The sequence below is a fragment of the Carassius auratus genome, chromosome 22 (genome assembly GCF_003368295.1).
Source record: "Carassius auratus strain Wakin chromosome 22, ASM336829v1, whole genome shotgun sequence".
In the NCBI taxonomy this organism is placed as follows: Eukaryota; Metazoa; Chordata; class Actinopteri; order Cypriniformes; family Cyprinidae; genus Carassius; species Carassius auratus.
The window spans coordinates 25,668,842-25,694,060 of NC_039264.1; the positions used below are offsets into that span (position 1 = coordinate 25,668,842).

Consider the following 25,219-nt stretch of genomic DNA (forward strand, 5'->3'; position numbering starts at 1 on the left):
GGATGCGTGAAAAGAGCAAAAAGTGATGTAATGTTATTCTGAACCCATTTCACTTATTTTCTTCCACTGAATAAATAAATGAGTTATTTTTGCAGAAAAAAAGTAAACTTGTTCATTTAAATTTGACGGTTATCATGATGTATTTTTCTTCTCCTAATGATTGGATTTTATTTAAATTAAAAGTAAAGACTTAACTTGTTCAGTAACTTTAATTAATTGGTGATAAAAAAAAACAACAACATATGCTGTTTATTTATAACATGCTGATTTGTGGTTTCTAATGTGTTCTGGGTGGTTCTACCCTCCTATGTAATGGGTTTACTGGTTATAATGGGAATTGTATTGGTATTAATGAAAACTGCAATGTGTGTGTGTGTGTGTATATCGAATGCGACGCTTGTGTAATTAGAAGTATATCTCCAGCACGTATAGATCAGGGTTGCCAGGTTTCCACAACAAATCTTACCCAGTTGCTTCTCATAACCCAAGCGCATTTCCAGGAGGTTCCCCGATAAAAATTGCTTCCTGGGGTTAAAATATAAGTTTTTTTGGCATGGTTGCATTTTAGGTGCTAAATATCATGCTATTGGTATTGGGGTTGCTTCAAACCATGGACATGAAAAACAACCGCAGACTGTGTTGAGCCTAAATGCTCATTTTCACTCAATCTCCTGTTAATCTTGAGTACCTATAGAGTAGTACTGCATCCTTCATATCTCCAAAAAGTCTTTAGTTTTATCATATTTATAAGAGAAAGCTAGTCTGTACCGTTTTTTTTTTTTCAAATATCTGTGTGTTGTTAACTTAGCTATCGGCGCATAAGCACATCAAGTAAACAACATGCGATGTTGTCCTCAAACTGCACTTCCCACATGTACACCTTTAAAGAAAAAAAAAAGACAACATAAAGTGGAACTTAGTCATTTTCCAAAACCGCTAAGCAAATATATAAAGTTTCAATACATACCACATAGAGATGTCCTGCTGTAGTCGTTGATGCTGCTGCTCTTATTCAATTTCAGCCTCGGGATCTGATTCTTAGCTCCGCCCACACGACAGCCGCTCGAGTTTTTCCCAAAAAAAATTACCCCAAAAAACTAAAACACCTTAACAACTCCATAGCAACATGCTAAAACAATACAGAACATCACCCCAAAAACACATACAACACCTTAGCAATATCAGAGCAAAATATTTGATGTTCTGGGTTGTTTTAGCATGTTGCTATGGAGTTGTTAAGGTGTTTTAGTTTTTTTGGGTAATTTTCTGGGTTGTTTTAGTATGTTGCTATGGTCAGGGTGCTTCAGTTTTTTTTTTTTTTTTGTGTTCTGGGTTTTATCATGTCGCGGTGAGGTTGCTAAGTTGTTTAGGTGTTTTTGTCTGGTGTTCTGAGCAGTTTTTAGCGTGTTGCTGTGAGGTTGTTTAGGTGTTTTTGTCTGGTGTTCTGAGCAGTGCTTAGCATGTTGCTTTGAGGTTGTTAAGGTGTTTTTTTGTCTGGTGTTCTGAGCAGTTTTTAGCGTGTTGCTGTGAGGTTGTTTAGGTGTTTTTGTCTGGTGTTCTGAGCAGTTTTTAGCATGTTGCTTTGAGGTTGTTAAGGTGTTTTTTTGTCTGGTGTTCTGAGCAGTTTTTAGCGTGTTGCTGTGAGGTTGTTTAGGTGTTTTTGTCTGGTGTTCTGAGCAGTTTTTAGCATGTTGCTTTGAGGTTGTTAAGGTGTTTTTTTGAGTGGTGTTCTGAGCAGTTTTTAGCGTGTTGCTGTGAGGTTGTTTAGGTGTTTTTGTCTGGTGTTCTGAGCAGTTTTTAGCATGTTGCTTTGAGGTTGTTAAGGTGTTTTTTTGAGTGGTGTTCTGAGTGGTTTTTAGCGTGTTGCTTTGAGGTTGTTAAGGTGTTTTTTTGAGTGGTGTTCTGAGTGGTTTTTAGCGTGTTGCTTTGAGGTTGTTAAGGTGTTTTTTTGAGTGGTGTTCTGAGTGGTTTTTAGCATGTTGCTTTGAGGTTGTTAAGGTGTTTTTTTGAGTGGTGTTCTGAGTGGTTTTTAGCGTGTTGCTTTGAGGTTGTTAAGGTGTTTTTTTGAGTGGTGTTCTGAGTGGTTTTTAGCGTGTTGCTTTGAGGTTGTTAAGGTGTTTTTTTGAGTGGTGTTCTGAGTGGTTTTTAGCGTGTTGCTTTGAGGTTGTTAAGGTGTTTTTTTGAGTGGTGTTCTGAGTGGTTTTTAGCATGTTGCTTTGAGGTTGTTAAGGTGTTTTTTTGAGTGGTGTTCTGAGCGGTTTTTAGCGTGTTGCTTTGAGGTTGTTAAGGTGTTTTTTTGAGTGGTGTTCTGAGTGGTTTTTAGCATGTTGCTTTGAGGTTGTTAAGGTGTTTTTTTGAGTGGTGTTCTGAGTGGTTTTTAGCGTGTTGCTTTGAGGTTGTTAAGGTGTTTTTTTGAGTGGTGTTCTGAGTGATTTTTAACGTGTTGCTTTGAGGTTGTTAAGGTGTTTTTTTGAGTGGTGTTCTGAGTGGTTTTTAGCGTGTTGCTTTGAGGTTGTTAAGGTGTTTTTTTGAGTGGTGTTCTGAGTGTTTTTTTGCGTGTTGCTGTGAGGTTGTTAAGGTGTTTTTTTGAGTGGTGTTCTGAGTGGTTTTTAGCATGTTGCTGTGAGGTTGTTAAGGTGTTTTTTTTGTGGTGTTCTGGGTTGTTTTAGCATGTTGCTATGGGGTTGCTAAGGTGTTTAGGTGTTTTTAGGTGGTGTTCTAAATGGTTTTTAGCATGTTTCTGTTATAAAGGTGTTTTATGGGTGGTGCTCTTGGTTGTTTTTTTGTTTTTTTGCATGATGCTAATGGGATGTTAAGGTGTTCTGGGATGTTTTTCTTTTTTTTTTTCTTACAGTTTGTGGTTTTTAAGGTATTCTGGGTCAAAGACTATAGAATACCCAAGACGTGTAACTTGTATAGTTTTGAATGGGGGAAATGCAATGCTCAATATGGCCACTCAATCGCAGGAAGCCCCGCCTTCTGAATGAATTTTCTGAATTCTCTCCTCAACAAATGACAGTTTAACATTGAATTAATTCAGTCACACTTTAATACTTAGCCTTAGCAGCAGAAATGCTGTTCACAATATATCTGAGCCCCTTTGTGTGATTCTTTTAAAAAGCCCAGTTGAATGTGATATTAAATGAATTCATTGTTTTCTATTCCAGCTGAATCATTCCACTCAGGATGTCCCAGTGAGAGTGAAATACTGTATGCACTATGAAGCACCGCTATTTTTTGATAATCTAGCCCCATTATGAAACCGTACGATTCAGAAACGTTTTGGAAACTGAAGCGAGATGGTCTCTTGAGTTCACAAAGGCTAAGCCAATCAGAATCCATAAGTAAAAGCCACAGCCAAACGCTTATTAAAGTGAACAGCAAGGCACAAGAAGTACTTATCTAATAAAGGGCAAAACATATGATGTTTCATTTGCAAATCTGTCTTTGCAAAAATAAAAGAAATTCAAATATCTAAATAAAAAGATAAAATCTCAGGACAATGGATGCAAAATCGTTGCATAGAACTTTTTTTATTTCCTTTTGGCGCCTCCACCGGAGGTTTTTGTGCTGACATCTGTGATAAGAGAAAAACGCTTCAGACTTTGTGCTTCAGATTCAGACTTGTAGAATGAAGACAGCTGGCGAGGCTGGATCTTGTCATTTCACAAAGCCAGAATGCCCTGTGATGTAGACTGTACTGATAAAAGAGCGTCCAAGGACTCGTCGTCTCATTCCACAATGTTTTTTTTTTTTTTGCTTAAAGCTGTTGCAAGTTATTGTGAGAGCGTGTTTATGAAGCTCATGATGACTTTGAGTCGAGCAGACAGCTTGACTGACCCTGAGAAACGCAGAGATGACATTTCAAGTGACTCTTGAAGCACAGGTTTAGTTTAAGCAAATCACACTTTTTCCAACCTTCAAAACTTATTAGCATGAAAACAGCTTTGAGATGGAAATCATTTTCAAATTATTTTCAAGCTGGGTTAACAGAACTAGCAATGTACGGAGGCTCCCCAAAACACAACTTTTTATGAAAAAGAAAAAAAGGTTTATAATGAAATAAAATTCATGTTTTTTTTAGGCAGCTGAATTGGAGTTCTGAGTGGAGTGATATATATATATATATATATATATATATATATATATATATATATATATATATATATATATATTTATATGTATTTTTGTATGTGTATATATATATATATATATATATATATATATATATATATATATATATATATATATATATATATATATATATATATATATATATATTAGGGGTGTAACGATACGCGTATTCGTATTGAACCGTTCGGTACGACGCTTTCGGTTCGGTACGCGGTAAGCATTATGTATACCGAACGGTTCGTTGGAGTAATTAATTATATTTGAAAAAAAAAAAAGAGAGAGAGAAAGAAATATAATGATATGCGTTCAACAAGGTAGCCCAATAACCCAAACAACGTAACAGGCAACGCCCCTGACACTCCCGAAGAAGAAAAAAACACCATCTTATATGTTTATGTTAGGCTACTCAGCAGGCGCTCGCTCACTCAGTACGCGCTGAAGGCTCGTTGCAAAATAGCCAATGCGTTTAACAGACTAGAAATGAGAAGATCCTCCAATAACCAACAGGTCTGGTGTTTGGGTGCACTTTGGATTCCCTTTAAGCTATAATGGTGATGGCAAGAGAGTGGTGGATAAAAAAACAACGGTATGTCGCATCTGCAGCGGGAATAAAAAATAAAAAAAAACACCAGCGGGGATATATGCGTCAGTACTATCTGGGAAAAGACGAAAAAAAGGAGAAACATGCACGCAGCAAACTATCCCTGCAGCATTTAGAAACTATAGCTTACAGGGAATCCAACCCAAACACCAGACCTGTTGGTTATTTTAGGATCTTATATTTCTGGTCTGTTAAAGGCATTCGACATTTTGCAACGAGCCTTCAGCGCGTGCTGAGTGAGCGAGCGCCTTAGGGGCCGTTCACATATCGTGCCTAAAAACGCATGGAAAACGCTAAGCGCGTCTTTCTCCTCCTTTCCAAAGCGCTCGGGCAGAAGCGCTCATGAGGCGTCTGTCTTTGCTAAGCAACAATGACGTGCTCTCTCCATGAGACGCGGAAATTTCAGCGAAGGATAAATGGATTTGCAGCTCTAAAAATCGCTTGCAGTAGCTCTGCTACTAAATTTATTTCAAAATTGCAATCCATATACAACTATGATCAGCTGATCCTTCATCTTGGCTGAGCTCTCAACGTTGTTACGGGAAAGGATGAAGCTGATTGGTTAGTTCTTGTCACATGACCGCGGTGCGCTTGCGGCATTCTGAAAAGTTGAGATGTTTTTACATTTTGCTGTATCTAAAACGTATCGAACCGAACCGAACGAACCGTGACATCAGTGTATCGTATCGAACCGAACCGTGAATTTTGTGAACCGTTACACCCCTAATATATATATATATATATATATATATATTAATGTATATACAGATTTTGTGTTGTGTATGTATGTATATTATTTATTTATTCATTATATAGTTTTTATATTTAATTTACGTTATTAAATATTTAACATTACATTGTTTGTTTGTTAGGGTTAAACATACCTATAACACACATACACTGTCTAACTGCTCTGTTTTTCTTTATTTTAAATATGATCTTTATAAGTTTGTTTGCATTTGTAAACAACATTTGTAAAATTGTGTATGTAACTCAGCTGCCTATCTTGGCCAGGACACTCCCCTATTCTTTCCTGGTTAAATAAATAAATAATTTGCACACTGTTTCCTAGTTTTGCCCTTTTTTATTAATACTGAATATGCCGTTTTGTTTATTAGCCTACAAATATAAGGCAAACAAAACTTTGTGTTTACGTGAGCCTATGCTGAGTTCACACTGCACATTATTGAAACTGTGTCTTGCGTTACTAACGTTGCAAACAGACTTTGATGTCCAATAAGAATCTATACTACATCCTTTTATTACTTGCTCTGCGTTTTTAAAGTCAGTTTAAATAATTAGTTTTTTTTTTTCTGCCAGAAGTTTGGGAGCTCAAGACTCGTTCCTTATTACAGTGTCACATCTCTATGAGAACCGCGAATGATATTTCCTAATTAAGAGCTGGCAGCGAGCCTACGTCCTTCCCACTTATTTCAGAAATAAAACGATCAATATGGGCCCCACGCACGCGGCGTAATTGAACGAGCTTGTGCGCATTTGGGATTGATTAATCACGTGAGAGAGAAATTGCAAACATCTCTGTGGCACAATGGCTGGAGCCGTTCATCATCGGCGGCGCGCGCCGAGCCGGAGTTAATGTGTGGAGCGCGAGGGCAGGTTGACGGAACTGCGCGGTTTAATTAAATACCCAGATCTGGATGAGGATATGCCTGTGCTCATTAAATGTCACTCACTCGCACCTTGTTAAAAAAAGCTGCAGATTATCTCGGGAATGTTTTACAGCTGTGCAGATGAAGAAATGACGGCTTTACTGTGCTGCATGAAATGCGCCTTCAAGAAAAGGTTAAGATAGAAAACATTCTCATTTCTATTAAAGTTTACTCTTTTTATTTTGTTTATCTTACATGTTTGTAGTTTTATTGTGTATGATTAATCAGACGATTTGGTTCATGTGAGCTATTTATTTATTTTCCTTCCACATCTATGCAAATTGATTTATTTATTGTAGAAGTAGCAGTATTAAAATATATTTCATAATGTATTAATTAATATTAGTACACATATTGTTAATATTTATTTGAAATAAATTAGCATTATTTTATAGAAAATATAGTTATTTATTATTATTATTATTATTATTATTATTATTATTATTATTATTATTATTGTCCAAATGCAATGTTAAAGTTTAAGGTGACATTAATTTATTAGGTCTTGGATTTATTATAAATTATAAATATTAATTATTATTTGTCAATATTTATTAATATCAGTATTTTAAAGTATTAATATATCTATACAGATTTATTTTTTCATATTTTATTAGACCAATTTTGAACATTTTATAATAATTAAAAAATAGGTATATTTATTTAAAAAACGTGTGTGTGTATATATATATACATACATGCATGCATGCATGCATGCATACATACATACATACATACATACATACATACATATATATGTATATATATATATATATATATATATATATATATATATATATATATATACAATCACCTAAAGGATTATTAGGAACACCATACTAATACTGTATTTGACCCCCTTTTGCCTTCAGAACTGCCTTAATTCTACGTGGCATTGATTCAACAAGGTGCTGAAAGCATTTTTTTAGAAATGTTGGCCCATAATGTTCCCAAATGTTGGCACGGAGCTCCCGTTACACCACATCCCAAAGATGCTCCAATGGATTGAGATCTGGTGACTGTGGGGGCCATTTTAGTACAATGAACTCATCGTCATGTTCAAGAAACCAATTTGAAATGATTCGAGCTTAGTGACATGGTGCATTATCCTGCTGGAAGCAGCCATCAGAAGAAGGGTGCATGGTGGTCATAAAGGGATGGACTTGGTCAGCTACAATGCTCAGGTGGGCCATGGCATTTAAACGATGCCCAATTGGCACTAAGGGGCCTAAAGTGTGCCAAGAAAACATCCCCTACACCCTGATGATTTAAAAAATAATAATAATAAATTCCGTGACCTTTGCCCCTCCTGTACACCTTATTATTGTTGCATTGTAATTGGCTCTGTATCTTCCACCTCAATATGCTTAGTAATAACACTTTAAAAAACAAATATGTTGCACACATATTAAAACTGTAGGAAAAAACTGAGAAAAAAAAAAAACCCTCTTTACTTTCCATAACTTGTTTAAGGAGATATATATATATATATATATATATACAGTATATTCCTGAATAAAATCTTAACTCACTTTAAGAAAGTAAATAAGATCAATTCACAGTGAAGTTAAGCATTAGACCGAGAAAAAAAAAAAAAAAAAATGAGAGGAAGCAGCTAATAGTCTTTTAGGACAGTTACTCTTGGCACAAGCATTAGTGAAGAACTTCCTCCATATGTCTGGTCGTGGGTCAATAGCGTCGCATTAAAGCACTCGATTCACAAGGAAAGTCAACATTCGGACGATTTATATATAGTACTTACATTGAAAACTCGAATCAATCATTGATTATTTTATCCAATAAATGCACTATGTGTGACTGATCGCAATACTTGGCTTGTCCAGAAAGTCTGCCTCAGAACGTCATTTGAAGACTTCTTCGCTTCATCCAAACAAGAAACGCTCTCGATTTATTGACAAACGCACGCTGAGATTCGCATTTTGATACCCCCGCCGGTGTGAATGTTCATCATTCGAAGCTGCTTTCGCATCTATATTTCACACATTCCCATAAAATATATTTCCAAAGCAGCTGTCAGGGACGCGTTCAGCATGCCGTATTTTCCCAGGTACAAAACAAGCAGGCGCGGAGTGACGGAGGACTGTGAGCAGAATCACATTAGGCATAATGTGTGAAAAAGCCACACTGAATTTTAAGATAAGCTGATGAATTATTCATGTTTTCTTGGCGAGGAGTGTGTGTGTGTGTGTCGGCTCATGTTTAAGGGCCTGGTTTGTGTTGTGTGAGGTAATATCTTGATTATCTGGGGAGAAAAATGGAAGAGTTTGGTTGAAACTAATAATGTAGGCCTATTAATATGTTTGCATAGATTTTTTACGTTGTGCTTTAGAATGAATGCATTTTTTTTTCAGGATTATGGGTTGGGTTCATTATGTCTTTTACATGTTAGCCGTGACTGATTTTCAGTGGGAATTGAGCAGCTTGTTTTTAGCTGCAGTATATAATGAGGAGAAATGAAGCCTGGTTGGAGATATAGAGGGATAGATGAATACTATGAGCATATGTAAAAAGAAACAGGATTCGCAATCCAATATAACTTTAAAGTAACAATGTTTTCAAAGTTTCATGGGAGATTTAGAGTGGAAAACTGTATTTAGGGATTTGGAAGGGATTTGTTTTTTGGCAATGAGGATTTGATGAGATTATGAACTATTGCTATGATTTTCCTGTCTACTGTCTTTGATAATATAAAAGTGACCTTAAATGTTCAATACAACAACCAGTTAATTGCATAAAAAGATCATGGCTGTGATGTTAACTAGCATAGCTATGGTGCAAACAGCAGCGATTACGCTGTCAACTGTGACAATTTATATTCACTGTGTTTATATAATAAGCATATATGCTACTGTACCACAAACTGAATCCATCTCACCCTGAACTGCCAGTGAATCACAAAACTCCTTAAACGTGTTCACGCAGTAAAGCAGCTGCTGAAAAAAATCACTCGTATATCAGCTGCTTTTTACCACAACCAGACTGTTACAGGTTTCCCCATTTAAATACTGTTCTGTGTTTGCGTATATTGGCTTTGACTCTTTGCATTACCAGAGCGCGAGTCCAAAACATGTTTCCGTGTTCCTTAGCGCTCAGGGCCAAACGAACAGGATATTTCCTTTGAACTTCCTGTCTCGACTTCCTTGTCATCTCCTCGAGAGCGATTTGGAATTGGAGTTTGGAGCCGCTGTAATCACAAGGCATGCTGCTTTCACGCATCAAACCGTCCTGCCCATCCGCTCAGCAGGAGGCCGCAAACGCGCCTCTATTACGCGCCCATCTTCATGTCGTTCTGTTATGGAAATGCGCACACTTTTCCCAGCTTGAAAGGATCCTGGCTTCTCCTTTTGTGCCTTTCAACCACTTTTAAAACACCGTCTGATGTACCAAACCCGTCTCTACACTTTGTTGGCTCCGTCCCTGCTGCTTCTCTCTGGGATTGTTTACTGCAACCCAAATAAGGATAGAAAAGAAATTCAAATGGATGTCGGGATTGTTTGGGTTTAGGCCGAGGACCGTTGTGAAGTGTTTGTAGCAGTCGGTGTGTAATTTGGTTATTGGTGAAACACTAATGCATCGTGGATAAAAAAAAAATAAAAAAAGAGCGAGCACTTTTTTTAGTAGATTGCAAGCTACTTGAGGCTATTGGTTTTTTAGCATTTGGGTGAATGAAAGAACATGTGTTCTCTTTGAACACTCGAGAGGAGAGCAGACGACATGACCACACTTACTTAAATCTGAGGAAGTGCTTTCATGATCGTGTATATATATGGATTATTATTACAATTTCCCCTAAATCTGTCTATATATCTATCTGTCTGTCTGTCTGTAGTTTGTTTTAAATTGAGTGTGTGATCATGGACTTCTTAAAAGCTAAATAACAATCATGAATTACTTTAAATACATTAATTGAATAATTTTCATTCATTTCTTACTTTAATGTTCTTAAATTTTATATTCAAATTCCTATGTGTGTGTGTGTGTGTGTGTGTGTGTATATATATATATATATATATATATATATATATATATATAAATTATAATATTTTTTTTATAATTTTGTTGCTGTTGTTAAATGTGTGTCTACTCTTGACATCCAGTGTAAAACATTTGAGTATCACTCACTCATAATCTGAATCTTTCATTTTACTGTCAACCCACATCCAGCATTAAAGGAACACACCACTATTTTTGATAATCGACTCATTTTCCAACTCAGTTGAATTTTACCGTTTTGAATCGATGCAGCCGATCTCTGGGTTTGGTGGTAGCACTTTTAGCTTAGCTTAGCATAGCTCAATGAATCGGATTAGACCGTTAGCATCAAGCTCAAAAATGATCAAAGAGTTTCAATGTATTTCCTATTTAAAACTTGACTCTTGTATATGGCTAGGAACTATACTATAATTCCAGCGTAATAATCAAGGAACTTTGCTTCAGTACCATGGGTGCAGCAGGCTAGATAATTTTTTCAGGTCTCCCGTGGGTCAAGGGAATCCCACGGGAATACTGTGGGATTAGAAACAAAATCACTATTAATCATGGGATTGGAATGGGACTGGAAAAAATATCAGCAGGAGTGGGCAGGACCGGGAATCATAATAACACTTTGATCCCCAAATTTATACCCAAATATAGCCTAAGTTTTAAATAAATAAACTATAAACTGTTGGCTTATATTTTAATTTTGAACTCAATTCTACTTGCCCGGTCTCTTTATACTCTCCTCCTGTTTGATTTGATGTGGCTGGTTAGTGAATGACCTACGTTTATTTGTGTGCACTCAGATTAACAATGAAACGTTGAGCTTCTGTAAAATAATTAAAGCAAACAAGATGCGGTTTCTGCCGTCTTTGAAACTTTAAGATGGCTTCCAGTTCAATAAAATAACAAAAAAAAAATTAATAAAAATTATACATTTAGAATTTTTATTTAACTAAAGTTGTTAACTAATTGCTGTGATTTGTACTGTATTTTTTAAAAATCTTTTTTTACTGTAACTGACAGATTCCGGCCCAAAAAAATAAATACAACACGGGAGGGAACGGAAGTCATTCTTCCTGGGTTGAAACGGGACGGGATTTTCCCCCTGTTTTTTTGTGGGATTGGTACGGGACCAATATTGCTGCGGCTACACAAACTAGCTGTAGACTATTTTCAGGCGGTGTGTAATATCACTGTACCTGCTGTACCCATGGTTCCTTGATTATTACGCCAGAATGAGAGTTTAGCTCCTAGCCATATCAGTCTAGAAAATTACAACTTTCCATTTTCTGTCAGTTTTAGTACATGATGTAACAACAGAAGAGTCCATTTTTAATTAGGAAAACTAAACTCTTTGGCTATTTTTGAGCGAGATGCTAACGGTCTAATCAGATTCAATGTCTTATGCTAAGCTAAGCTAAAAGAGCCACCGCCAGACCCAGAGCTCAGCTGAATGGATTCAAAAAACGGTAAAACTCAACTGTTTAGCTGTTTGGAAAATGACCAAATTATCTAAAGAATTGTGTTTTCTTTAACATTTTCTATGATAATACATCCATACTCAACGCAAACATGAGAAACATGCTTTAACATCTCATTCATGTGGTCTCATTTTTCATCTCTCCACCCTACTCTGCGCTCTTCCTCAAGCGTGTGACGTGGAGGAATATCTGTGTGCGGACGGCCGCAGCTGTGTTTCTGAGAGCTGGCTGTGTGACGGGGAGCTTGACTGCCCCGACGGCTCTGATGAAACGCCAACCATATGTGAGTCCATTAGCACAGCACATCACACCACTTATTCACTTTCTTTCATTATTTCATTTATCTAATTCTGTACATTTATGTATATTTGGAAAAGTATTTATTTGTTTGTTTAATAATTCACTTATTCATTGTTTATATATTTAAAATTTATTACTTTAATATATAACAACCCCATTATTTGTTTATCATGTACTTTTATTGAAAAGAACATAACTTTAAAATGTATTCGTTTTATTATACGTATATGCTAATTTATCTAACATTTACATTTCTAAAAGCATATTTTATAAAAATATCATTCTATCTTTTTCTTTCTGTAACAAACTTATTATTTCTTTATTATATATATATATATATATATATATATATATATATATATATATATATATATAATTATATAAACAATTTACAGAACATATATTTTTTTAAGAAATGTATTTTTAAATATAAAAAAACATATAATTTACTGTACAATATATAATTTTTTACATATATTTTTCAACATTTACATTTCCCATCCTATGCTCTCATACATATCATAACCTATGTGGACAAGTAAATATGTCAACTTGAAGGGGTTTTTGAAGGACATGTTCAGATTCAACATTGTACCAAAACCACAATCTGATCAAAAGTGAACTATTAAGATGCATATTCATATAAACTTATTATTATTTTTTTTTTAGTTTTACATTTTCTGCCAAGTTGCATTTAATTTTACCCAGGGTCAAAGAGATCAACAATCACACTTCAAGATCCTATTATAAAATGAATCGGTTTCCAAAATGCTTCAGTAAAAACAGGAAATGCACTCATAAATATTGCTGGATGAAAAAATACTGAGCCTGGGATAAACGATGAAGCATTAATTGAAGGAATTGTTGCCTGAAGTATTGTGTGTTTTTTCACACAGTACAGTCCTCGATTGCACAAATTCTGAGAGGATAAAGAGATGAGAAAGCTTTTGTACGTATGACAGGCTGCATAATTATCTCTTTGTAAATAGTATGCAATGATATATCTTTGGAAAATCAGTGTATGCAGGAAGAAATATTCCTGACAAGGCTTTTATGAGACTAGAGGAAATCACAGTGGAGGTCAGTTGCCTTCGGCGAAATATCTTGTGGTAACATAGTAAGCATGTTATTTTAAAGTTATAGTTCCTGTCAGTGTTTATTTTTTTTTTTTTGTTTTGTTTTTTTGCAAATAAATTCACCTTACTCATTTTTCCTGACAGTTTGGTAATTACCAAGCTCGTTTAAATAAATATGAGGTTTTTATAGCGAATATTGTCTCTGCACACTGTCGGACTCGGAATGTGCTTTTTCTTGTACAGTATGTGCAACTGCATAAACTAGTTTCTGACTTTTCTCATTGCACGTCAAGAAACGCACTGCCGTGGTTCCTTTGATCGGTTTGTCATCTCTCGTCTGTGAACGACCATCTGTGGTTTTCCATCTTGCCGTTCTCTTAATATTCATCCCGTTAATCACAAGAGATTAGTGTGTAATCCATTTTCAAAAACAATAAACACAAGCAGAAATTGAAATTTGGGCAGTTTGTTTGGATGAAAGAGCCTTGAAAGAAGTCTCTCTTTACTCTAATGCTGGTAGCACTTTATTTTACAGTCCTGTTCCTCATGTACATACTATGTATTATTTATAGTAATTACAATATGTAATATCTATGTAATAACTAGGTGCTAACCCTGAACCCACCCCTGAACCTAACCCTACCCCACGTAGTTAACTTGCATTACCAGAAATTTCTTAAATACACTTTAAGTACACTATAAATACACGTACTGTAAAATAAAGGGCAACCCTAATGCTTTTATTTTATGTGTATATATATAATAAATGAATATAAAATTGTAAAAATTGTAAAAAAAAGTATATGTATATGTATATATATATATATATATATATATATATATATATATATATATATATATATATATATATATATATATATATATATATATATATGTATATGTGTGTGTGTATGTGTGTGTGTGTGTGTGTATAAAATCTCAAAAAAAAAAAAACATCTGTAAATAAGGGGGAAAACAAAGTAACTGACGCTAATTCTTTGAAAAAGTAACTTGGAGTAACTTTTTTTCTTGTAAATTTAAAAGTACGGTAATGCATAATTTTACTTGTTACTTTAAAAAAAATCAAATTATGTAACTTGTGTTAATTGTAATGTGAAAAAAAACTATAATTTACACATTTACATAACTAATTTATAACTGTTTGTATACATTATAATTATAATGGATTGTGCATTATATAATTTATTTTATCGTGTATTTTCAATTTCTTTATTTTTAATTGAAGTTATTGTTTTATGAAATTTAAAAACAACGCATTTACATTTATTTATTTGATTATATATAACTATTAAAATAATTGATTTTTAATTTTTACTTTTAACAAAACATAAAACTTGAGTTAGTTAGTCAGTTAGTTAGTTTACTGCATGAGGACCCCAACTCATACAGCAAGTATGCATGTAATATAAAAACAAATCACTTATTTTTGACATTTTCGGAATGTCTGTGCCTCTATGCTGTTGGATTCAAAAGAATTCCTTCATAATTAGTCTTTAAGCGAGACCCCCTTCTAACACGCGGTCGTGCTGGAGGGCGGCTGTGGTTGAAGCCTTTAGAGAGAGACTAAAACAATAGAAAATGCTGCATTAATGAGGTTACATCACCCTCAGTATCTTCCAGGTTCCATCTTGACTTCTGCTGCCTAGATACTTTTGAACCTCTCTGGAGATCCGGAGGCCCTGAGAGAAAGAGCGAGAGACACTGAGAGGATATTTTTAAACAATTCTCCTATTTGTTGAATTACATATTCTCTTTTTACCAGGATTATGAAAGTGGAGCAGAGGTCCACTGGGACAAGCCTTGGGGGGAAACCTGTGTATAAATTTCCTTTCACCAAAACACTCTTGAAAAACAACCACTTGGGTGATCGTTTAAAAGGAAATTGAAAGTTAAGGAGGCAGACGTACTGTAGGCCCGAGACTTTTGGGGATCTGGATGGAGATCAATATTGGCGTTTTGGCAGTGGTCTCCGCTCCCCCGCGTCACCCCAGAAATGTCAAGCAATCGGTGAATCACAAGAGACAGCTGGCGGTGTGCTAAATTCTCGCGTTCTTAAGAGACTTATTTAGGAGGAACTGTACTGGGAGCTGAATATTAAAATAGCTTTGCTCATCACATTTATACACAGCACCCCTATGAATCGAGTTAAGGGGGGTAAGTCTCGCTTTTACTGCTTTTATTTGTATTTATGCTGCGTAGAGAGCGAAAACAAGAACGTGGAGGGTTTTAGAAGAACTTGCGTTGTTCATCTGTTTTGTTTAAGTACTTTTATGCCATCTTTGTTTGGTTCTGTTGATAATTGTTTTTGATTTTTGTTTTTGTTTTTTTTGAGTACATAGTACTAAATAAAACGAGAATACTTTTTCTGTCGTTTGCTAAACTACGGTATTGTAATCATATTTAATTTATTTGTATTCATTAATGTTGTTGCTTCTTTTTTTTCTGTCCTCTTAAGAATAAAGGTTATTTACTGGCATTGATGGTTCCATGAAGAACCTTTAACATTCATGGAACCTTTCCATTCCGTGAAAAGTTCTATAATTCTTCTTCTAGGCATCGCTGTGAAACAATAACTGATGAACTGATGAAGTAATGATTACGTAAATTGAGCTACTTGTAATGCATTACCCCAACACTGTAGATAATTATCAACACTGTAGATAATTATTATTTACAATTATTATTATTATTATTATTTATTTCTACGTGTATTAAACCATTCGTGCAAACTCCCTCCTTACGCATCACATTCTCATTCACACAAATACATTGCAGAGTAAAGAGGACACCGACAACGCATCAACAGACAAGACAGAACAAGTTACTTTTGCTATGAAACAAAGTCTTAGCTTTATCATTTTTTAAGAAATTCAAACAATAAGTACAGTTTCGTGGCTCTTTAATCTGTTGTGACAGAGCTGTTTTATAGCATGAAATAATCATGAATGAACATCAGAAATGATTTTGTTCTTTCCCACGGAAAGACGTTAATCTACACCATTTTCAATTTCAAGATATACGAAGATAATTTACGTTAATAACGTTAATCTTTATTTTTTTCAAATTGGAATCTCGTACATATGGTAATTACAATATAGCGTGAACACACCTCTACTCTCCAGTCTGTTTTTTTGTCGGACAGATTTTAGATAACCTGTCAGTCAAACTCCTGGCAGACTTCTACTCCTACTTTTTTTTTGGCAATTTTTTTTTCTGCTGTCATCATACAGTCATGTCAAGCATTTTAAAATAGAAATCTTTTTATTTTATTTATTATTTTAAACCTCTATTACCTTTTTGCTTGTTTATAAAGCACTTGAGATGTGGCAGGAACAAAGATCTACCAGCCTAGTATAGAATATGAAAGTGGCTTTGTTACAAACTGAGAGTCGTGTCATTACCAAACTAGTCATTATTCAAAAACAATCCATTTCTTTTTATATTTATAATTTCATACTTAACTGACTGTGAGCTTAATTGACTGCAAACTTCTTGTGTTAGCAAATGCAAGACATACTTTTATTCCAAAAAGTTACTCTGTCTTCACACATCATTACCACATCACGCAATATTAAAGCCCACAACTGTTGCAGCAGTAATCTACTGGAAATTCTACCGGAACACTTTCCAGGATTGTGATAAATGTTTTAACATATTTGAAAACTAGTTTCTGTGTTGCTCTGTAATCTACAGTAGCTGTCTGATAAACTTGGCATTATGTATTACGAATACTGTTGGCTCTTTGATGAACTGCTTTGTTCCTCTTTTTGTAAGTGTCTGTCAAATGCAAATTGTTAATGTAGTTTGAAGAAGTTACATGTTTTTCACGGTTTCATGAAATGTTCTTCTTTTCTCCAGGCTTGCGGCAGGTAAAGGTTAGATGTCCCGTCAATCACCTCCAATGCCTCGGCACCCACAGGTGTGTTCATTTCAGTACACTCTGCAATGGAGTACGAGACTGTGAGGATGGATATGACGAGGGTGTGCACTGTCGCGGTGAGTTCGCAATGGTTTTATATACTGTATACACTACTGTTGAAAGTTCATTTAGCTAGGATGCAGAAAATTGGCTCAGAAGGGACGGTAAAGTCATTTATTAAAGTTAATTGTATTTCTATTTCCAATAAATGTTGTTCTTTTAAACTTTCTATTCATTAAAAAAAGTTAAAATATAAATAATCCTAAAAAATACATGTATCACGGTTTCAACAAAAAAAATATTATGCAGCACTACTGTTTCCAAATCCCGGCTCGTGAACCTTTCCCGATCCAACCCCTATCTCTCTCTCCTACTTTGCTTCCTGACATTACACTGTCCAATCTAAATAAATGCCAAAAAATTTGTTATTTTAAGTTGTGATAGTATTTCACAATATTATCAAGTTTTTTTCAAATATTCCAGGACCATTTTTCGTCTTCTCTCTGACCATTTTAATTAAATAGGCCATTTTTTTAAACTCTTATGTAAAACTGTCTGATGAAAGTTTTGGAAGTTCAAAGCAAGTCAAGTTTGCAGCTTGGTTTCTTCTTTTCAGAGTGCAATGAACTCTTTTTACCTTAAAAAATAAAAAGATGATCCTTTTAATTGTTAATGTGATGAATCTATGTATTTTGAAAATGATGAAACTAGCTAAAGACATGGCTTGAATGATTTTGATCTGTGTTTAATTTGTGTAGTTTAGAATCAGACTTGACGTAAGCAGTCTCGAATTCAGCTGAAAACATCATAATGGTCAGTCGACGTCTATAGCAGCAGGTCAAGACTTTAACCTTTAAAGTGCGATTTCCATCTTAACGCCAAAAAGTGCCCATTACTTCCTCATTTTAAGAGTGTTTGACAGAATTAAACCCACAACAAATCTGCAGTTGTTTGAAGTCGGTTCCATGCAAGATAAGCACAGTCGGCTTAATGTAATAATGGGTTTCTGCTAAAAGGCAATTACTGTTTCTCCACATGATGAAGGGAGGATTGCGTTTAGTCACATTGTGGTGAAAGGCAACAAGAAAAGAGGTTTATATGGAAACTGCAGCCTAGTTTATGTCTATAATGTTGATGCATTGCAGCCGAGCATGCTTAACTGTTGAGATGCTTGAACTACATCGTTCATGTCTAGAGAATGTGTGTATTTAGTTACGGCCGTAATAAATGAACATATGGAGTTATTCATCATCCTCACCTTGAGTTGAACCGCTCGTAAGATGTTCGCACACACATGCCAGGCAACCGAAGACCGCGCTCAGAGGGGAAACTTGCACATTTACATTTTATGTCCCATTTCAATCTTAGTCTTGGTTCGGTTTCAAAGTAAATAAAATTGGGCGTCTTGAATGAGGGATGCATGGAAGTACTGTACATGCTCCTTTGAGGAGAAAACTCGGGCCGCTTTGTTCCACCACAGACCAGTTTTGGGTTGTTCTCTGCACACCTGTCATAACTGAGCATTCATAATTTACATTATCAGTCTACAGAGCAGATATCAACTCTTACTCCTGGAGGTATACGAATCTGGGACAGATAGAGAGAAGAAGTGAGAGAGAAACATCTTTATGAGAATGGTCATATGAGCCAGACATTTTTTTTTTTTTTTTTAAGGGGGCGGTGGATTTTTAAAGTTAAGACAAACTAGCCTTGTGGGTTAAAGATAGCGTGAAATTAGCATTGACCTCATTTACAATCTTAAATGTCTTGTAGTATTATTTTGCGTGATAGTGCAGTGCATAATTTCAACTTGTTCCTCTTTTTTAAAGGTTACTGTGAGGCAAAAGTACATTTTGAAGCAACAGAAATGTGAAGCTTATCGTTTTATAGATGTTTTTTTTGTGTGTTTTTGTTTACATTAAATTTGTGCTAACACTCATATTGTTACATTTTGTGGCAATACTAATGAAACAATTAGGGGTGCTCCGATCACGATCGGCCGATCGTTAATGCGCATCTCGTCAGTAAAGCCGGTTTTCTGAGCAGTGGTTAATTCCATCAGGTGCGTGATTTCACATAGAGCAGCTGTTACTACACAGAGCCGTTGTTAATAGACAAGATGCGCAAATCTACTTCATTTTCAGCGTTTTTTGGCGCATCTTCTCAGTTAACAACGGCTCTGTGTAGTAACAGCTGCTCTATGTGAAATCACGCACCTGATGGAATTAACCGCTGATTAGAGAACCGGCTTTACTGACGAGATGCGCATTAACGATCGGCCGATCGTGATCGGAGCACCCCTAGAAACAATGAATTTTTTAATGTTTACAGATTCACTTCCATTGTAAATGCCATTGTAGATGGTTGCTAGGGCATTGCTATGCAGTTGCTAGGCTGTTATGGATGGTTGCTAGGTTCCCTTACAAAATTTAACCATGGTATTAATATAAAAAATTCAAAGGGTGAAAAATAACCATGGATTTTCTGCATTAACCATAGTTTAACCATGGTATTTGTAGTAAAATGGTGGCGCACGTTTGCTACAGTTTTACCAGTTTTTTTTTTTTTTTTTTTTTCAGGTTTTTCCAGGTGGTTGCTAAATGTCTTAAGTCATTAGAGCCCATCCTACTGTGTCTAGTGACAGTTTTACTCCAATAAAGTGCTAGTTTTTGACAGACCATATTGTTTAACTAGGGCTGTGAATCTTTGGGTAGGCAGCGATTCGATTCAATTCATGATTCATAGGTTTTCGATTCAATTCAAGAATGATTTTTGCTAATTTTTGATTCAATTCAAATAAAAATTTAATTACATTCATTTCCCCTAAATTCTTTAAACGCTTAGTCAGGGGGCAAATTACACAGCAGCCTTTATGGTTAGAGAGCCATAGGTAAAAACAAACAAAAAAAAGAAATAAAAACAAATTTTGTCCATTGTTAGATGCTAGTTTAATGATGCTATGGCATGACATTGCATATGTACAAATGTATGTAAGCCAAGATTTAAAAAAGAGCTTTAAAAGTATTATGTATCAGCTAACATTTTGTCACACCATGGGCATAGCCATCATTTTAGAAAGTGACAGAAATGCCAAATACAATCATTTTATGTATGTAGCCTATGCATTATAATAATAATTATTTTTATAAAATGAATTTTATGATAGTTTTATATAGGCTACTACATTTAATTTTTATATTATTTTAATTGTCTGCACAGGATAAGGTAGAAAATATATTCTATAGTTTCTGTACTGTAATAAATTATGTCAATTAGCACTGCATCATTCATACATTTTATTTATTTATTATTGTTTTTTTATAGTGTTTCATCAGTTAATTGTGCTTTTATTCAGTTTAGCTGCAGATAAAGCCTGGCACGTCTATGAGAGCGAGATCACTTCTCTTTCAGTGTGAAAACTTCTTTTATCTAATTTTCACAAAATAAAATGCTATAGAAGCTATAAACGTTTCTTCTAAATCAGCGAATGATGATTCTAAGAGAAAACGCGCCAGATGTCTGTTTGGTAAAGCAACAAACCCTACTTTCATACTTTCATCTGATTATCAGATAAACCTCGCGCTCTTATTTCAAGGTAGTTGTTAACGATGCAGCTATTTTAACAGTTTCCTTCATACATTCGGTTCATCAACATTGTTAAAATACATTTATCATTCAATGGAACTGTACGTGTGATTTAGACACTTACATTTCTGCTCCGTCCATGCAATAAATACGCAGCTTTTCTACTGCTCAGATAACGCCGTCAGTAAGATGCAGAGAGCCATTGACAAACTACAGAAAAGTAAAGTTACTTCACTCTAGTATTACTGGCCACGAGTCCTGAGGTAAGATCACATGTCATCAGCTGCGTCAGAGACTAACGGAGCGCAAGCACAATCCTGTGACCATCTCGGGCAGTAAACAGTGGAGTGAGTGAAGGAGAGATGCGAGGCACAAACAATGTTCCATTAGTGCGTGTAGTAATTTAATGTGTATATATTTAGAAAGCATTGAATCGCTATAGAAATTGCGATTCATTAGATTCTTATAGCATTTTAAATTAATTACTTTCCGAGATCGGTGATTCATGATTCAAAAATCATGATGCATATAATTTGTCAGGGTTTGTAATCGATGCATCGATAAAACAAGTGAATCATTACACCCCCATGTTTAACCATTTTGAGCATTGTACAGACATTGAAAAAAAGTTCCTTTAATGCTAAAACAACAACCAAAAGTACATCTCTATCAAAACTAATAGAGTTACTAATAATCATGTTGAATTAGGTAAAAATGTGTACCTTTAAGTGTACTGCTCCACTGACGAGCTAAAGGTATATTTTTTGCACATATTATCATAAAGAAAAAATCCAGGGTGAAAAAAAAAAAAAACTGCTTCCACATAGACACTTTCTGGTCTGCAATCAGGAACTGATTGTGTTAGGGGGGCAAGGAGGTGGGAAAATGTTTCATCAACAGGTTGGCTAATGTAGCCATAGATGCGTCCCACATACGTTGGCACGTCAGCCATTCTGGAACAGTCAACATGACATTATTCACCATAATAATCAATGATTATTCAATGATATACATGTGTATAATTTGCTCTTGTAGCTGCACACAGACAACTTGCGCTCAAACTTCACAGACCGTTCCAAAAAATGGTGGGCGGTTTACGTAGCGTGGCCCATAGAAACAGTCGCTAATGAGGCATCTATGTATATATATACCTATGGTTGTAGCTAGCTAGTATGCTAACATCTGGAGTAGTAGTTCTTAACTACACAAAAAGAGCAAATTCCACTAGCACAGCGTGATGCTAAGATAGTAAAATAGTTAGCCCAAAGTCTTATAGAAAACCAAGGAAACATAAACATACACAAACAAAAGAGAAATGCTTTGTTTAACTTTTTAGCTCTGGTAATATAGCATGAAACAGCATGTCACATCTAACGTTCTGAGGAGAAAACTCTACTAGTTTCACTTTTTTTGCGATAATCTTTAACGAATATCCAAGAGAAAATTGACAGCTAATTTTCACATAGAAATATCATGTTATGAATTGCGAATGCTGTTTTATGTTGTATTTAACTGTGCTCAGCCCAATTGAAATGTGGGTTGCTACGTTGATAAACCTGAGTAAACAGTCTTGCAGGTATTTGATATCGACTTAAGCACCTAGAGTAGTAACTAACCTTGACGAAGTGTTTTTAGATTCTCTTATTTTGTTCTGATGAAAACAAAAATAGCGAGCAGCATTGGGACCACTGCCTTTGGATCACTGTGTGTTATTTGGAAAATCTTTCTTTGCTATTTTTCTTGGTTGTGTGGGGATTCATTTTGTCATTGAGGAATGGAGCTTGCCTTCAGGTGACCACGGCTATTCACTAGAGACTAGAGGATAGAGGAATAAAGAGATTTCGGCTGTGCATGTGAGTGTGTATTTCAGTACGATCGCTTATCTTCACGTTTCCTCACCGTTTTGGTCCTTCTCACAAAGATTATATTTAGATCATTGGGGCCTGATAAGGACTTTATATCTTTTTTATTATTATTCAGACGGTGTCTGCCGGTGTCAGACTGACTGACTGTAGATGTGTGAAATGAATAACTTAACAAAGACGGCATAGAGCTGTGCAGAAGATAACAGAATTGAGACAAAAAGAGTCACACATTTAATTAACTTCCCTGAAAATACACACAGAAAAGAACATGATGCCGTGCACATTTCACGGCGAAGATTTTCTTGATCTGTCACATTTATTCTCGTTTGCCTCACATCATAAGAGCGTACAGTTTTTGTGTACAAAATCACAATGCCTCGCATGATAGTACTCCACAACATTTAAGAAAAAGACTAATCATAGATACCTATATAAAAACAGTACCTAATAATAACTTATTGAGTGTAAATTATCATTTTATTTCAAATTATTAAATGGATGCCACCTTATTGGGACAATAAAGACCTCTTTACAACCACCCCGATCCTACCTGATACTTCATTTCGAGTTTTGTTGATTACTTAATTCATTTTTATTGATAGCACACGTACATCTCAGAGACATCTGGATTTACGTTTGTGAGTCTGCAATATGTCTACTAGACGTTTACTATCAGATGTCAAATAGATGTCTATTAGATGTCTTTCAGATGTTTATGGTTTAGATTGTACGTACAACTGACATCTTACAGACATCTGTCAGATGTTTGAACACTGCAGATGCTTTCCAGATTAAGCCATCTTTAACAGATATCTTGCAGACGTATGTGTGTTATCTGCCTTGCGATCCCTGTTTAAAAAAGCATATGCTGGTTAGGTATGTTTTGAAGTCGGACCAGTTTAGGACCAGCACATGACCAGCTAAGGACCAGCTTAAACCAGCAAAGGACCAACATAAACCAGCATAGGACCATAATAAAACAGCAAAGGACCAGCATAAACCAACTCAAACCAGCATCCCAGCTTCAAAACATACCTAACCAGCGTATGCTGTTTTTTCAACAGGGATGTGATATGGGATTTGTAAAGGAAGAAAAAAACTTTGGTTCAGTCATGTCAAGAAATCACCTTATGACCTACGCCACTGAAGCTGATGATTGATCAGCATCTTTTGTAGTGTTGACTACCACGCAATCACACACTGGTGGTCAAAGTTAGTATAAATAGCCTCTGCCAACAAGGCGGGCTATTTGCACTTAGTATAAATAGACACTCTGTTAAGAAAAATACTCACATGCTGAAGAAATCTAACTGCCTTTCCATTCGTTACCTGTTCAAAACATAGCTTGTTATCATATCCGGTTCTAGCTAATGTTTTTTATTATTATTATTATTATTATTATTATTATTATTACTCGCCTAGCTAGTAGGCTAAGCTGTTAGCTCACTATCTGAGGGTTAATCATATCACACAATAGTACTACACTTAGACTAATTGAAGATTTTTATTCAATATCTGTTCAGAAACATAGCTTATTGGAATATTTTGTTCTAGCCAGTAGAAAACAGTTGGCACTATGCTAAAGTAGTAGATCAGGTAGCTTGCTATATGGCACTTACAGCACAAAGAAGTCGGGGGAAGTCGTGGCCTAATGGTTAGAGGGTTGGACTCCCAATCGAAGGGTTGTGGGTTCTAGTCTCGGGCCGGCAGGAATTGTGGGTGGGGGGAGTGCATGTACAGTTCTCTCTCCACCTTCAATACCACGACTTAGGTGCCCTTGAGCAAGGCATCGAACCCCCAACTGCTCCCCGGGCGCCGCAGCATAAATGGCTGCCCACTGCTCCGGGTGTGTGCTCACAGTGTGTGTGTGTGTGTTCACTGCTCTGTGTGTGTGCACTTCGGATGGGTTAAATGCAGAGCACAAATTCTGAGTATGGGTCACCATACTTGGCTGAATGTCACTTCACTCACTTAACTCACTTAAGAAAGGGAGATGTTTGGAAATTGTTTGTCTCTGCAAATTAGTATTGGCGAATTGGATCATGCTAATTAGCCAAACTTTGACTTGCATTTGTATAAAGATGCACCATGGATTGTCAAAAGGCAAAAGGTCTTGTTGAATTTACAGAGTAATCATTTAGTCATCTCTGTCTAGAGATTGAGGTTGCACATTACCGAATATGAGCGATGGGCTTTCTGCCCTCTGGGCTTGAGAACCTGCCTTATTTTACACATCCACATTTATAGCACAAAGGAAATGCTAAAGCTCATAAACTTTATATCTTTATGTGACAGGAAGGACTGTAACCTTGAAAATGTGCTGAGTGTCCCTCATGCTTTTTTTTTTTGCTTCCCTCTTGCTCTCCAAAGCTTGCTCTCTACAGTCTTTTCACAGTTCCCCTCAACAAAGGCTTTTGAGGCTAACATGAGTCTGCTTTCAAACAAGCACTGCATGCTATTGCATTTATTCTATGTTTTGTTTTTGTTTTTATGCAGAATGCTGTGCAAAGGGTTCTGACCTCTAAATTCCATGTATCCAATATATATGTATTTGTTTATGTATTA

General features: G+C 35.7%; 1 protein-coding gene across 1 annotated transcript in view; it reads left to right on the forward strand.

Annotated features, from left to right (window-relative positions):
* LOC113040170 (low-density lipoprotein receptor-related protein 1B-like) overlaps positions 1–25,219 on the forward strand; it is a 246,167-nt gene that overhangs the window by 27,758 nt on the left and 193,190 nt on the right. Inside the window, exons 2-3 of the mRNA XM_026198463.1 lie at positions 12,058–12,171; positions 17,144–17,281. Coding sequence (XP_026054248.1) covers positions 12,058–12,171; positions 17,144–17,281 — 252 coding nt within the window. The remainder of the gene's footprint in view (positions 1–12,057; positions 12,172–17,143; positions 17,282–25,219) is intronic.